A 16,003-nucleotide genomic window follows, 5' to 3' on the forward strand; every position below is an offset into this window, starting at 1 on the left:
AAAGCACTAGAGAAGAATTCTGGAATATTTTAATTTAGATAAATGACTGGATCGGGACTGGCATTAACTTAAGGGGAAATTATACTTTTATTGTTGACTGGTAAAAACAATTGTATTCTAAAAAATTTTTACGTTATTGATAAAGATCTACAATCCGTTACACGAGAAAACTGAATATAATACAAATCTGGTCACCTGGTGCCGACGAATCACAAAAAAAGATTGAAACAAATTAATATTAACATCTCAGACAAGTGACTTAACTACGCGCATGCCAACAAAAATAATAAAATTTACCTTACGATAGATGGTTGACTTAAGTACACGTGATTATTCATTATACAGGGTGTTACAAAAAGGTACGGCCAAACTTTCAGGAAACATTCCTCACACACAAATAAAGGAAAGATGTTATGTGGACATGTGTCCGGAAACGCTTACTTTCCATGTCACAGCTCATTTTAGTTTCGTCCACCTACGCTCAATGGAGCACGTTATCATGATTTCATACGGCATACTCTACCTGTGCTGCTAGAACATGTGCCTTTACAAGTACTACACAACATGTGGTTCATTCACGATGGAGCTCCTGCACATTTCAGTCGAAGTGTTCGTACGCTTCTCAACAACAGATTCGGTGACCGATGGATTGGTAGAGGCGGACCAATTCCATGGTCTCCACGCTCTCCTGACCTCAACCCTCTTGGCTTTCCTTTGTGGGGGCATTTGAAAGCTCTTGTCTACGCAACCCCGGTACGAATTGTAGAGACTCTTCGTGCTCGTATTGTGGACGGCTGTGATACAATACGCCATTCTCCAGGGCTGCATCAGCGCAACAGGGATTACATGCGACGGAGGGTGGATGCATGTATCCTCGCTAACGGAGGATATTTTGAACATTTCCTGTAACAAAGTGAATTCACGCTGGTACGTTCTGTTGCTGTGTGTTTCCATTCCATGATTAATGTGATTTGAAGAGAAGTAATAAAGTGAGCTCTAACATGGAAAGTAAGCGTTTCCGGACCCATGTCCACATAACATATTTTCTTTCTTTGTGTGTGAGGAATGTTTCCTGAAAGTCTGGCCGTACCTTTTTGTAACACCCTGTATTAACAATTAATCATTTGTTCATCATCTTCTCATTCCATGGTATCATTTAGCTCTGCGGCTGATCACAATTGTTATTCAGTTCCATATAATAAAACTTTACAATTTGTTCTGCACTGCGACTTTTAACAACTACTAACTATAAACTGCGCAGTACCAGCGACGGACTGCAACTACACTGTAGCAGCGAGGGGACTGCAACTGCGGCAGAGACTGCTCTGACCTGCGATTCAATTGCAGATCTCTTTCAACAGGGGCAAAGAAATTTTATGTCTCAGGCAGCACCTGTGAATTGTCGTTCTAGGAAGTGAGCAATACATCGAGATTACATTTGCTCCAGCATAGTGGTGAGCCCCTTACAAGGTTCTGAATGGAGAATTCTCTTCTGAATGGAGAAGCTGCGACACCAATACAGTACCGCCAGGACTCGGAAGCTAGTGACATGACGGAAACACTGAAGCAGTAATGCCATGGCTGTTCAAGGATAGGACCTCACCACATCAGTTAGAGGGCAGAAGGGAAAGCAGAGCAGAGCAGGGTGAGCATTCACCAAACCGACATACTGTAGGAACAGGTTCCTGAGTGGAAAGGAAGAAAAAGGTCTTAGGAACATGTATCCGGAAATGCGTCGTTGCCTCGGTACATGGCGCTGACGAATGGCAGAATGGTCCAGTATTAATGCCGGGAATAAGGTAGATAGCAATGGTCGAGAGGCGGCGAGGCTATGACAAAACGAATACCCTCACAGACATCACCCACATCACACATTTCAAGGCGTATAGGGCGATTCTGTGTGCGTACACCAGGTCTGGAGACCGGGTTCTATACAGCATTGAGACGAACCTTAGTACAAGCTGCACGCACGTTGCCCGCGAACATGGCATAAGGCAAAATAGGATTATGTGTATCCCGGATGACAACTGCTACTAACCCTCCACGTGCAGCAAGTGCAAGCGAATTTCCCGCTACAGGAAGGATTTTGTAGATTTTTTTTTACACTAGACCATCACGATTATAAGATTTCTATCATCGGTCTTCTTTACCGATGAAGCAATCTTTACCAGAACTGGCGACATCAATCTGCATAATCGTCATCTACAGGCTGCAGACAACCCACGGAGGATGTGAAGCGTCTTTTCAGCATCGGTTCAGCATCAGAGTGTGGGCAGGGATTCTTGTCGACCACATACTTAGACCTGTTATTATTCCACAACACCTCGACAGAGGGACGTACATGGACTTCCTGCGGAATACTATGTGTGGGCTGCTTGAGAATGTGTCTTTGGCAATACGACAGGTTACGTGGTTTCTGCATGACGGAGCACCGCCCCACATCCGCATTACAGTTCGCCGACTTCTCAACAACACCATTCTCTGAAGCTGGATAAGTCGCAGAGGCCCTACAGATTCACCTGCTAAATCATCGGACGCCCTGGATTTTTACCTCAGGGGGCATTTGAAAAGCGTTGTGTGTGCTGAACCGCTTCCTAACGTGCAGACCCTTCAAAAGCTTGTTCAAGACGCCTGTGACGCTATTCGGAGATAAACCGGAACGTGCAGAAGAGTGTGGCAATCCATAAAGCGACGTGTGAACGCGTACATTGCATCCCATGGAGGCCACTTTGAACATCTGTTGTGATGAAGACGCGACGCAGCTCTGTAATGTGTTCCGGGTCCATTTCCGGACACATATTCATGGGACCTTTTTCCTCTGTTTCCAGTCAGAAATCCATCTCTGCAGTTTGCCTGGTGTTATTGGTGTCCACACTGTACTTAGCACCAAATTTTGACATCCAGTCTGAATAACCAGCCATTAGCCACGAAAGGAGCTCGACGCCAGTCTGTTTGTTAAGACGAGTCAGAGATCTGACAAGTTCTTCGCTAGCTACAGGCCGCCGCCTATGCTGAGGCCCAGTGCCTTCCGACCGGCTGACTCTTTTGTTGTCGGCTGCCTACCTTGCTGGGCTGTGGTTCGTATCTGTAGTCCTGTCAAATAGCAGGTATACCTCGCAAAAGCTGGAGCCGAAGATTTTATTCTTTTAACCCATTTATATTGTTAGAGAAATTGAAAAACCAAAGTTTTACCAAAATAATTTAGTCTAAAAACTTTGAAAATTTCGTACCTATTTCAGTTTTGTCCAAAAAAGTCAATCTCTTGTGCTCCTAGAGCTTTCATGACTGTTTCCTTTCTTAAAAAGAGCAAAAAATTCTCTACAAATTCGATTGCTACAACTTACGGAATACCAAGGGCGCTACAGTTCGTCAAAAATTAGCAAAATTTCTAGTTTTTATGAACATTTATTTCAGTTTCTGTTTACATATCAGAAATGTATCAGATTTTACGTTATAAATTTGATCTGAACATCTCACCATGCGGTATTCAATTACTCTCTCTGGACTCGTGTGATTCCTGGGCATCTATACATCGCAGGAATACGCATCTATGTATCTATATATTGTCAAGAACAGTGACACAGAAGTAAAATATTTGAGAAAATATTCTTTAAACTTGTTTTGAAATAATGTAAGCGCCCTTTAAATATTAAGTAGTAATTTGGCAGTAAATTACTTTATAGTTAGTAAACAGTAATATGGACACTTTGTTATGTACTCATCGAATATGAGGTGTTATTAGCTAATTATTAATTAACTCTTTGAGCTGTGGTACTTTGCTTGATTTCCCGATTTCCTAAAAGTTGATATAATACTTTCGCCATTTTTTCGTGAGTCAAGTGCCAAATGTTAGAGCGTCGAGCTGCACGTATTGCTTGTTTGGTTAATGTTTCTGGCGCTGGTATCAACAGAGCTTTTTCAATTGAACCGTATGCTCTTTACAACTGCGTTCGATAGATCTTGAGAAGACAATTACAGTGATTTAGCATTTGCTAATATTTTCGTTGAAACGTGTCGTAAAAAATTTGAGAAATGTCCTAGAACTCAAGAGCACAGTGACTGGAATCGCCATTAGCGATGCAAACACCACCAAGCAGAGCTCTTGTGCTACTGTGTGTCAGAACGTCTACACACTTGCCTGTTTTCTTGTCTGCACTGCAGGCCGCACATTACTTCTTCAACATGCGTTGCATACAAGCACGTACCGCAACGAGGAGTGGCTGGATTTACCACTTTATATGGTGACTATAAAAGAGATGCCGTAAAGCAGTACAGAGGTATACGGCTAAATATTCGGTTCGCCAGTGTCGACGCGCCACGCGATTGCACGAATTATTAAGACGCTAGAGTTGGCAGGCTGCTTGAACGTCAAAAAGAGGACACGAAAGAAAACTGCAACAGTAACGAAAAATCCGCACAGTGGTACAAGACATATTACCGAGTAATATGGAATCAGCAAGACGAGTGTCATTTGCATTCTGCATGGACAATATTGCCATCCCTATCATCCGTTTCTACGTCAGGTATTCGACGTCTGTGATTTCGAACGTCGCGCAGAATTTTGTCGGATTGCCCTTCAGCAACTGAGGGACGACCTTACATTTTCCCAACCGATGAAGCAACGTTTTCTAAACACGCTAATGTAAATTTGCATTGCATACAGTACTGGGCAACCGAAAATCCACACTGGCTTCGTTAGGTGCAACATCAACGGCCGTAGAGTGTAAACGTACGGTGCGGCATTATAGGAAATTACATTTTAGATCCTTACTTCATATCAGGCGTTCTAAATGGACATTCGTAGGCACACTTTCTGACGAACATTCTGCCAGTTCTTCTAGAAAAAGTACCACTGAATATTCGACGGTGTATGTGACTGCAACGCTACGGTTGACCAGCTTACTCGTCCCGTGTTGCAACACAAATGCTGAATGAGAACTTTCCTGGACGTTGAATAGGACGAAATTCTATTGTCATGGCGTGCGAGGTCCCGCGATTTGACACCTCTTCACTTCTTTCTTTGGGTAACAACGATTCTGTCCATGACGAAGCCCCACGAAGCCTAATGATGTGTGTCGTCGAATCGCCAGTGCGTGCTCTGCCATACCATCTGTTGTAATTACATCTGCTCATCGTTCTGTCGAACGGCGATTGCAAATGTGCCTTTCAGTCCATGGTCAACAGACTGACTATATGCTTAAATAAAGGATAAGTATAATTGTTAGTGAATTGTTTATTTCATATACGTGTGTATGATATTGCGTTGCAATGTCAAATAAGTCGGCAGTTTGTATTGCACGTAGATGGTAGCACTGTCATTACGCGCTTACGTTCAGCATGAAACGGGGTTTCGTTAAGAAGAATTTATTTTGCAGTGAACAGGTAGTCACCAAAGTATGTATAGTAAAATGTTTGGTTCAACGAATCTATCCCATATGATATAAGTCAGAGCAGTGTTAACAGAGACAGTTGTTCGATCGCATGTATTTTACCTCTAAGAAGCACGTACAGGAAAAGATAGGTCAAATCTTTCTTCTTATATTCAGATATTTAATACAGAAGATGCTTTTTGCAGCTCACGTAAATATGGAAGTGTACATAAGTGTGAAATAGTTTTCCGAAGCCCCTTTGTGATACGCTAGATTCTAGGTTATGTCATACATCATTATGAAACGTTCGTAGGTGAGCCTGCAGTTAGATGGCAAGTTGGTTCAAGGGGAAATACAGCTTTATTGTGGCAGAGCAGACCTTCCATACGGTGTACATCTACGCAGTCTGGTCCGAGACGCCAGCTTGTATGTACTTGCACCGCAAATGCCATTCCGTGCCACGATGCTCTCTCATTCTAGAATATTTCTGGAATTTTTTTTACGTTAAACATTAACCAAACAAAAACATGCTTGCCCCTAGACGTACATAACATTTGTCGAAAACCGTGTTTCGATATGTGCAACCGCTCACAAAATTAAAGGGGTGTTACGTCTCAAACGCCCGCAAGCGCGCGCGCGAGCGCTGATATATATACACTCCTGGAAATGGAAAAAAGAACACATTGACACCGGTGTGTCAGACCGACCATACTTGCTCCGGACACTGCGAGAGGGCTGTACAAGCAATGATCACACGCACGGCACAGCGGACACACCAGGAACCGCCGTGTTGGCCATCGAATGGCGCTAGCTGCGCAGCATTTGTGCACCGCCGCCGTCAGTGTCAGCCAGTTTGCCGTGGCATACGGAGCTCCATCGCAGTCTTTAACGCTGGTAGCATGCTGCGACAGCGTGGACGTGAACCGTATGTGCAGTTGACGGACTTTGAGCGAGGGCGTATAGTGGGCATGCGGGAGGCCGGGTGGACGTACCGCCGAATTGCTCAACACGTGGGGCGTGAGGTCTCCACAGTACATCGATGTTGTCGCCAGTGGTCGGCGGAAGGTGCACGTGCCCGTCAACCTGGGACCGGACCGCAGCGACGCACGGATGCATGCCAAGACCGTAGGATCCTACGCAGTGCCGTAGGGGACCGTACCGCCACTTCCCAGCAAATTAGGGACAGTGTTGCTCCTGGGGTATCGGCGAGGACCATTCGCAACCGTCTCCATGAAGTTGGGCTACGGTTCCGCACACCGTTAGGCCGTCTTCCGCTCACGCCCCAACATCGTGCAGCCCGCCTCCAGTGGTGTCGCGACAGGCGTGAATGGAGGGACGAATGGAGACGTGTCGTCTTCAGCGATGAGAGTCGCTTCTGCCTTGGTGCCAATGATGGTCGTATGCGTGTTTGGCGCCGTGCAGGTGAGCGCCACAATCAGGACTGCATACGACCGAGGCACACAGGGCCAACACCCGGCATCATGGTGTGGGGAGCGATCTCCTACACTGGCCGTACACCACTGGTGATCGTCGAGGGGACACTGAATAGTGCACGGTACATCCAAACCGTCATCGAACCCATCGTTCTACCATTCCTAGACCGGCAAGGGAACTTGCTGTTCCAACAGGACAATGCACGTCCGCATGTATCCCGTGCCACCCAACGTGCTCTAGAAGGTGTAAGGCAACTACCCTGGCCAGCAAGATCTCCGGATCTGTCCCCCATTGAGCATGTTTGGGACTGGATGAAGCGTCGTCTCAAGCGGTCTGCACGTCCAGCACGAACGCTGGTCCAACTGAGGCGCCAGGTGGAAATGGAATGGCAAGCCGTTCCACAGGACTGCATCCAGCATCTCTACGATCGTCTCCATGGGAGAATAGCAGCCTGCATTGCTGCGAAAGGTGGATATACACTGTACTAGTGCCGACATTGTGCATGCTCTGTTGCCTGTGTCCATGTGCCTGTGGTTCTGTCAGTGTGATCATGTGATGTATCTGACCCTAGGAATGCGTCAATAAAGTTTCCCCTTCCTGGGACAATGAATTCACGGTGTTCTTATTTCAATTTCCAGGAGTGTATATATCTTGATAACCTGCCATTGTAGTAGCAGTAACCGATCCAACAACTGCACCAGACACTAGAGGTCTTATATAGACGTGGCCGACCTCAGCGCTGTATCCTGCTATTTACATACGTTTCTACGAGAATACGCATGCCAATACCAGTTTGTTTCGCGCTTCACTGTAATACGACATTAGAACCTCCATCAAGCGAATTTAGAACTTAAGTTAAAATTAAAAATGAAAATTAAGTTGAAACTGTTGTATTAGAAAAATACTAAATGCAAAACTGAATTTATGAACATTAAAACAATTTAATAAGCTACATTAATTAGGTACGATTTAACGGACACAATTTACGAAAAACAGAATCATAAATGGTAAATGGCCTTAAATAATGTAGGAATACTTTTCGCCGACAAAAGCGATTCACCTTGCAAGTTTCAATTTGCTTTTTGAGGCAGACTTGACAAATAACTGGTAACGCAAATTATCCAGCGTATGGGAAATGCTATCACTTCCATTATACAGTGCGATAATAAACAGCTCAGGAGCTGTTTTTATTTCTTCACGGGTAGCGTCCGATTTCTTGTACATGCCAGATACTGGAGTCCGCAGCTCGTGGTCGTGAGGCAGCATTCTCGCTTCCCGCGCCCGGGTTCCCGGGTTCGATTCCCGGCGGGGTCAGGGATTTTCTCTGCCTCGTGATGACTGGGTGTTGTGTGATGTCCTTAGGTTAGTTAGGTTTAAGTAGTTCTAAGTTCTAGGGAACTGATGACCATAGATGTTACGTCCCATAGTGCTCAGAGCCATTTTGAACCAGATACTGAGCTTAGGTGTTCATTATTTTTAATAACGTTGCAGAATTTCGTTATGCCTTTGCCGAAAAAAGCGGATGTTATATCACATCCACAGACGGAGGAAGTGAACAGAATATGTTCACTGATGAATTTGTAGGAAGCAGTGCAAAACCACTTGACTTCTGCACTTTCTCTTCTCGGTTTTAGAAAACAATAAGTTTTCGATGCCTTGCTGTAAACGAGTCGTGAGTACAAGGAGGTCAATTTCTATTCCCATTACAACAACATTTCCAAAATGGTAAATGTTACAATGTTTCCCGCTAAATAGCAGTTCCTACACAAAATGAAGGCCTTGCACGGCAGGTGTTGTCATCACCTAACACTTCTAGGCTGAGATGCCATGGTCCATACATAAGACTCTCCTCTGACGTTTCGCCTTCGACTGCGGAAGGCATCCTCCGAGGACAATCGGCGAACTGCAACGAGAGCACGAGTGAGCGCCGTATATATAAGCCACCCAGATGGCGCCGCTGTCAATCACTTGACGTCGGCTGTGCTATGATCTCTGATATTGCCAAATTTCTCAGTTGAAATTAATCGATTGTCACGCCGTTGCTGCAATGTTGACATCCATACTTTATCCAGCTAAATGCCTTCATCTTTTCTATTAAATTATTGCAGTGTTTTGCAATCTCAATCTCATACAAGGCAACAGCAGCCTCAAAATTTCTCCTACATTCTCCGTAAATCAGGATCATTTCAGTTTCTTCTTCTGTGGTTGCAACATTCATCGTCCACTTGCACGTCTGTTCTCCAAATGACAGGTAAGTACGCAGGCAGTAAACACTGTGCAAGTATTGTAATACTTAGAATCGCTATCTGTTTTATGACTGCAAGATACGTGAGGCCCGGTTTCAGTGTACTGCCTGTTACGACGCGTCGTTGCTCGCTACACGACCACGGTGGCGCGTCGAGTTCGAAATAGCGGAGGAATACAACATGGCGAATGGGGTGCATGGAGGGCCCCACTTGTCATAGGATATTCAAGGGCGATTGAGTTGAAAGTAGTAAATCACTATTATGTACCCATTTTTATTGCTACGATTACAGCGAAACGACGAAAATGGTTTAAACAAAACATATATCAATTTTGTCGTAGAATCGTAATATCCAATAAATAACGGGGGTCCCACTGAAAACTTAAAAGTTATCTCACGTCACCGACGAACGAGATGGGGTGGTTGGTCTAGCTGCATGACCCCCTCTAAGGCAAACAAACTGGAATTATGCCGTCTCTGATCCGAACTGTAGGTTTCGAGATATTTAAATGTCTTCATTGAAAATGAACACTCGGTGTATTTTTCATTGATCAACGTTTGCAATAGTTCATAGCATATACTGAGCAATGTAGTTGCATCTTAATTATGTGAGAAGTGATGAGAAGTACAGTCCTGTGTATTTAACAAGTTTTGAAATAGGATATTATCATATGCTCGGATTATCACTATATCTTGTGTTACAGAGTGCTTCTCAAAGAGAGACGCTTGGAGATGGACCTGTTTTTCCCTATGCTGGACATGAGCTTCAAGTACAACGTGTCTGGTAAGGTACTGGTGCTGCCACTGGATGGTTCGGGCACAGGCACAATGAAACTCGGTGAGTGCCGCTGGCAGTTCTGGTCGAGTAAGCGTACATGTAAGGTTCACAGATACTGCGCAAGGAAATTCTGCAAGCTTGTGCATTAGAGGATACACATTGAGGTGGCAAAAGTCATGGGACAGCGATAGGCTCGTATTCAGATGGCGTAGTATCGTGTATACAAGGTGTAAACGGCTGTGCATTGGCGGAGCTATCATTTGTATTCAGGTGATTCATGTGAAAGGGTCTCGGACGCGATTATGGCCGCACGACGGGAATTAATAGACTTAGAATGCGGAATGGTAGTTACAGCTATATGCATGGAACATTCCATTTAGGAAATCGTTAGAGAATTCGTTGTTATGAGACGCACAGTGTCAAGAGTGTGCCAAGAATACCGAATTTCAGGCGTTACCTTTCACAATGGATAACGCAGTGGCCCTCAGCCTTCAGTTAACGACCGAGAGCAGCGGTCTTTGCTTAGAGTTGTCAGTGCTAACAGACAAGCAACACAGCAGGATATAGCCGCAAAAATCAACGTGAGACGTACGATGAACGGATCCGTTACGACAATGCGACGAAATTTAGCATTAATGACGTATGACAGTAGACGGCCAACGTGACTTCCTTTGCTAACAACATGACATCGCCCAGGAGCTCGTGCTCACATCGGCTGGGTCCTAGAGGACTGGAAAACCTGGGCTGGTCGATGAGTCACGATTCTGTTGGTAGGAGCCAGTGGCAGGGTTTGAGTGTGGCACAGATCCCTCGAAGCCATCGACCCAAGTTGTCAACAAGGCACTGTGCAAGCTGGTAGTGGCTCCATTATGTTAGGGGCTGTATTTACAGCTAATTGAACACCATTTGCAACCATTCATGGCCTTCATGTTTCCAAGTAACGATGGAATTTTTATGGGTGACAATGCGGCATGTCACTGGGGCACACATGTTCGAGATTGGTTTGAAGAACATTTTGGACAGTTCGAGCGAATGATTTGGCCACCCAGATCGTTCTGCATCAATCCCATCGAACATTCATGGGTCATAAAGGAGAGGTCAGTTCATGCTCAACAACCTGCACCGGCAACACTTTCGCAATTACAGACTGCTGTAGAAACAGCTTGGCTTAATATTTCTGCAGGGAACTTCCAAGGACTTTTTGGGTCCGTTCCACGCCGAGTTGCTGCAGTGCGGAGGGAAAAGGAGGTCCGAATCGATATTAGGAGGTATCCATGACTTTTGTCACCTCAGTATTAATGTTTGACGTCTAGAATGCGAGAGGTGTGTGTTTTAATACAGAAATATAGTACTCCGTGACAGAGCACACCGCACCTTTATACTACAAAAATGAATGTGTATCACTCTAGATCTGCGATACATGTGATGTAATGTTTCAGAACGTCTTAGAAATCAAGTATAATAACTTAAAAATCGATTTTTTCTCATTTATTGTATTATACATTTAAAAAATTTTCTTTCTTCTTTCCTTCTCCTACGGGGGAGAGGGGGGGGGGGGTTTGGAAAAAGGTTATCATATGCACTGAAAGTAAATCACATTATCAGATGCCAATATTAACTTTACTGCTTCAGGAAAAAAAGGACTGCAATTGAAAGAGTCAACAATAAAACTGAACAAACAATGCGCCCCTTAACTTTCCTGCTTCCGTCAGACGATTTCTCGTGCATGCCTTGGGAGAATACGTATTTGCAGCAGGTCGTCACTTCCTCCTCAAGGTTAATATACTAAAAGCACCTTTAAATTTGGCCTAGTAAAACACTGAAAGAGATGTATTTTTTCATAGTGGGACAAACATTGTGCGCTGCAATTTTGGGTATTTCTGTCTCATCATTTGTAAGTTTAGAAAATCGTTGTACTGCACAGTGCTGTTGACCGAACTTTGCGGATTCCACCTGATACTCCGAATTATTTGTGCCCATCCTTTACGGTGGTACATATGTACCTGTCTTCTCTATTGTGAAACTGATAGTCACACACTACATTTTCGCATGACCTGTTTCAAAAAATTCGTGATAAATCGATCGATTCTAAGTTTGGAATTTTCTTGTACAGAGGCACACACTAACGTAAACGTATAGTTCTTCTGTTAACCCAAGCGTCCATCTTCCACTCATCGTGTTAAGACTTTCCTACTGCTCTTAGTGAAAGAATAGCAAATAATGTGTAGTATTATTCCTAGTTGCTTTGGTGAAATATATTTTTGTCTAGCAAAGGTTTCATCAAGCAAAAAACTGCAGTTTATCAGGCACGTTGTTACGGGCAAAGTCTTGTAAATTATGACGAAATACCGGATTATAATCGCACATTTAAAGTTTTAAGGGTACCAAAAAAATTATGTGGCACATTCAAGTTCGCACAGAGCAGTGAGAGCTCATAGCGGAGTACTAAATTCGCGAATGAGGCATATCCAATATTGTGGCTTTATTAAACACGCTCATTTCACCCGTTCGTGGTAATATATCTTGAATTTTTACTTACAGTACCAAAACAACTCATTAGAGGTTTCACCGTAACAGAGAGCTAGAAAAATGAAACTCGCCGAGAGATATAAGTCAAAATCACCATGTTCACGCACTCATGGTTTTGTTGTAAGGACGATACATTGCGTTCTGACTCTGTGGCGACTTGAAACATATTGAAGGCAAGGAAAATAAGAAACTGGCTGTTGGTTACAGACTTAAACAGACAACATGCAACAGTAGTGTTGGACAACCGTTAAATTGACTGGGAAGTCACCACCTTCAGTTAAACTTGCAGAGCACCATTAAGGAAAGGTAATCCATCAGATAAGTAATCGTACAAGGGAGCACATATTATAAAGTCAGAGGCCGAATTCGTCAAATACGTGGGGAGGTGCTTACATTCCTGTAATACCAGACGTACTTATCTGACAGAATCAAAGCAGTGGAAATTAGAATTAATATTGACACCAAGACTAAGTTCTGTCGAAGACGACGGGCATGGCAAAAATATGAGACCGTTTCTACAACAGGTAGGCCAGAAACCGATACGACTACTCAGGAACTCGGGGACCGGGCTGACAAATCGCGAAAAATCGCAACAAAGAAGAGGCCTAAACGCGTCTCCTAGAAAGCTGTTGAGAGCTCTAATGCGGTACTGAGCGACATCGAGAACTGCTTTCGGGACACCAAAAGCAGAATTACAATTAACCACGCCCGCGAAAGCTCAATCCACCTACACAGACAGCTCAAACAGGGGTGCCCTTTGTCTGCCACGTTGTGTGCCATAGGGTCGGAAATCCTTTCCTCTTGAATTCCAAATTACCACATCTTAGCTTTCGCAGTTCACATACAGTGGTACAAGTCTACACAGATAACGTAAACATTGTCATTAAGAAGCAAGAGGAATTAACTGCGCCGTAAGAAATAATCATCGAATATTTGCAACATAGGTTAAACTCAATGAATAGAAATTTACTATATCAAAATTAGTTATGTTTTGTATTCTGCTCACTCGTCTAATTTAGGGTGCCTACGAAGCCGTGTTCCCGGACCGTTAGACAACAATTCAAGCAAATCGTATTAATGGAGTTTATTACAATAAGTTAAACTGACAATACTTAGCTTTGGGTATTCAAAAAGGTGAGTTGCAAGCACATGGCAACTTGCAAATAATCAGTGTCCTTCCGTAAATACAATTTCATTGCAGGCAAAATAATATAGTTCAAAAGTCACTGCTGTAGCGTATGTATGACGGCCGGTCTTCCACTAGGCGGCGCGGCGTTTACATTCTCTTCGTGTAGGGCCGCTCCTGTCTCGGTGTCATCCTAGAGAGCGTACTGTGGTTAACGTCGTCCCAGAGCCATCTCTGCTCTTCCATTCTTCATGGTCGTGCCGGCGGCACTTACGCCGGAACAGTATGAGCACACGGCCGTATAAATCAGCAATAGCTATGGCGGCTGGATGAAAGAAAGCAACTAGGAATGAGGACTATGGCAAACATACTAACACTGAAATTTCCTGGCAGATTACAACTGTGTGCCGAACCGAGACTCAACCTCAGGACCTTAGCCTTTCTCGGGCAAGTGCTCTACCATCTGAGTTACCCACTGGCGCTGCTCTACTGCTTGTGTTTGAGTAGTTTAGGTGGTAGAGCACTTGCCCGCGAAAGGTAAAGGTCCCGAGTTCGAGTCTTGGTCTGGCACACAGTTTTAATCTGCCAGAAAGTTTCATATCAGCGCACACTCCGCTGCAGAGTGAAAATCTCATTCTGGAAACATCCCCCAGGCTGTGGCTAAGCCATGTCTCCCGAATATCCTTTCTTCCGGGAGTGCTGGTTGTGCAAGGTTCGCGGGAGAGCTTCTGTAAAATTTGGAAGGTAGGAGACGAGGTACTGGCAGAAGTAAAGCTGTGAGGACGGGGCGTGAGTCATGCCTGGGTAGCTCAGATGGTAGAGCACTTGCCCGCGAAAGGCAAAGGTCCCGAGTCCGAGTCTCCGTCCGGCACATAGTTTTAATCTGCCAGGAAGTTTCGTATCAGCGCACACTCCGCTGCAGAGAGAAAATCTCATTCTGGATACTAACACTGGTTCAGGCTAACTGGAGCAACGAAGCGAACTTAGTTTGGGTACTCTTAGAGAGCAGAAGACGAGATCAATCGACAAGCTACAAGCAGCGTTTTATACACATGTGTGCGAAATTTAAGAAAGAAAGTAACTTTCGTATGACGTGTCACTGCCAAGTAACTTAGCTAGAGTAAACCGGGACCATACATAGAAAAGATGGATACAATATAGGACAGTACAGATGATGACTGAAAGGAATACTCAGTGAGCCGAACAGAAGCACTTTTATTCAGAGACGGCAATTGCATTCAGTCGCTGCGGTTCATGATCCTGTCATGCACGCTCCCGGTAGCCGAGTGGTCAACAGTCTGCCGCCGGCAGTGCTGCGAGGCGGTCACGTGCCAGAGCGCTACGGGCGAGGCGCGCACGGTGTGTTTGTCTTTACTTTGGCCGCTGTAAGAGCCGTTTTCTTTCTAGACCACCATGGCGCACAACTATCGGAAGAAGACATTGTGTTTCAACTTTTGTTCCGACTTCGCCCGACCCAAGGCCCTCGAGGTAGAACGATTTATGCGTGATGAAGTTAAAATACCACCAACGGATCTAATTGGTATCCACTTGTCCATAGTTAGAAGTACCGTCTACGTCAAAATGATCAACGATGCGGCGTGCGACAAGGTGTTCTAGAGGCAAAACGTGGACTGCGCTTCTGTCATTCCGACGGCAACGTCGGACCCTTTACCGTCGATCACGCAGGTCTCGGCACACGAACGATAAGGATCTTCGAACTGCCGTTCGAACCACCTGCAGACGTCGAGGCGCTCCTTCCCTATGGCAACGTTCTGGAACATGTTGGCGAACGATGGGTACAATTTCAAACCTATCCTGTTTTAAACGGTGTTCGACAGGTCCGCATCGAGTCGCAGAAACACGTGCCTTCCTATCTACGCTGCCGTGCCATTATAATGTACGACGGCCAACCTCGGTCTGTTCCGGTTGCGGGAAAGAAGGTCACCTACGGTCTGAATGCATTCAACGACGTTTCGCTCAGGTCCCGTTGTCGGAAGCGTCCGTCACACCCACGATGACCGCCCTACCGGTCACTTACTTGCCACGTCTACAGTTTCGTCCAGCCCGTAGCCCGGTCCCTCCGATCGGCACGTCCCACCGCCTCAGTGACCTACGGACGGTGCAGACGTCCCACCTGACAACCTTGCCGCCGAACAGGCTCCCGCACCGGACGCTGAGGAGACCAGTACTTCTTCACAACACCTGTTTGACAATTTCATTGTACCCACCGACGCCTTCGAACCAGGTCGACGCTCCTCCTTGCCATCGTCCGACACTGAGGTACACGTGCGCAAACAACGCTCGCCACGTAGGCGCAAACACCGCCGCCGTTCACCGACGGGCTCTCAAAGCGTCGCCACCAGCGACGACGAAGACGACACCCAACTAGCCGACATTTCCACACAGAGGTCGGCGGACAGCTTTCAAGATGAACAAGACGCTTCGCAGGATGGGACCACCATGGAGGTCGCCACGCACAATGCAACGATCGGTGCGCTGGTTGAGACGCCTGTCTCCACGCC

The 16,003-nt window shown here is 45.3% G+C and overlaps 1 protein-coding gene across 2 annotated transcripts in view; it reads left to right on the top strand.

The window, feature by feature from the left end:
• LOC124595044 (protein takeout-like) overlaps positions 1 to 16,003 on the top strand; it is a 79,750-nt gene that overhangs the window by 46,833 nt on the left and 16,914 nt on the right. For both annotated transcript variants that reach the window (XM_047133607.1, XM_047133606.1), the window contains exon 4: positions 9,753 to 9,886. In XM_047133607.1, coding sequence (XP_046989563.1) covers positions 9,753 to 9,886 — 134 coding nt within the window. The remainder of the gene's footprint in view (positions 1 to 9,752; positions 9,887 to 16,003) is intronic.

Source organism: Schistocerca americana, chromosome 2 (genome assembly GCF_021461395.2).
Source record: "Schistocerca americana isolate TAMUIC-IGC-003095 chromosome 2, iqSchAmer2.1, whole genome shotgun sequence".
Classification (NCBI taxonomy): Eukaryota; Metazoa; Arthropoda; class Insecta; order Orthoptera; family Acrididae; genus Schistocerca; species Schistocerca americana.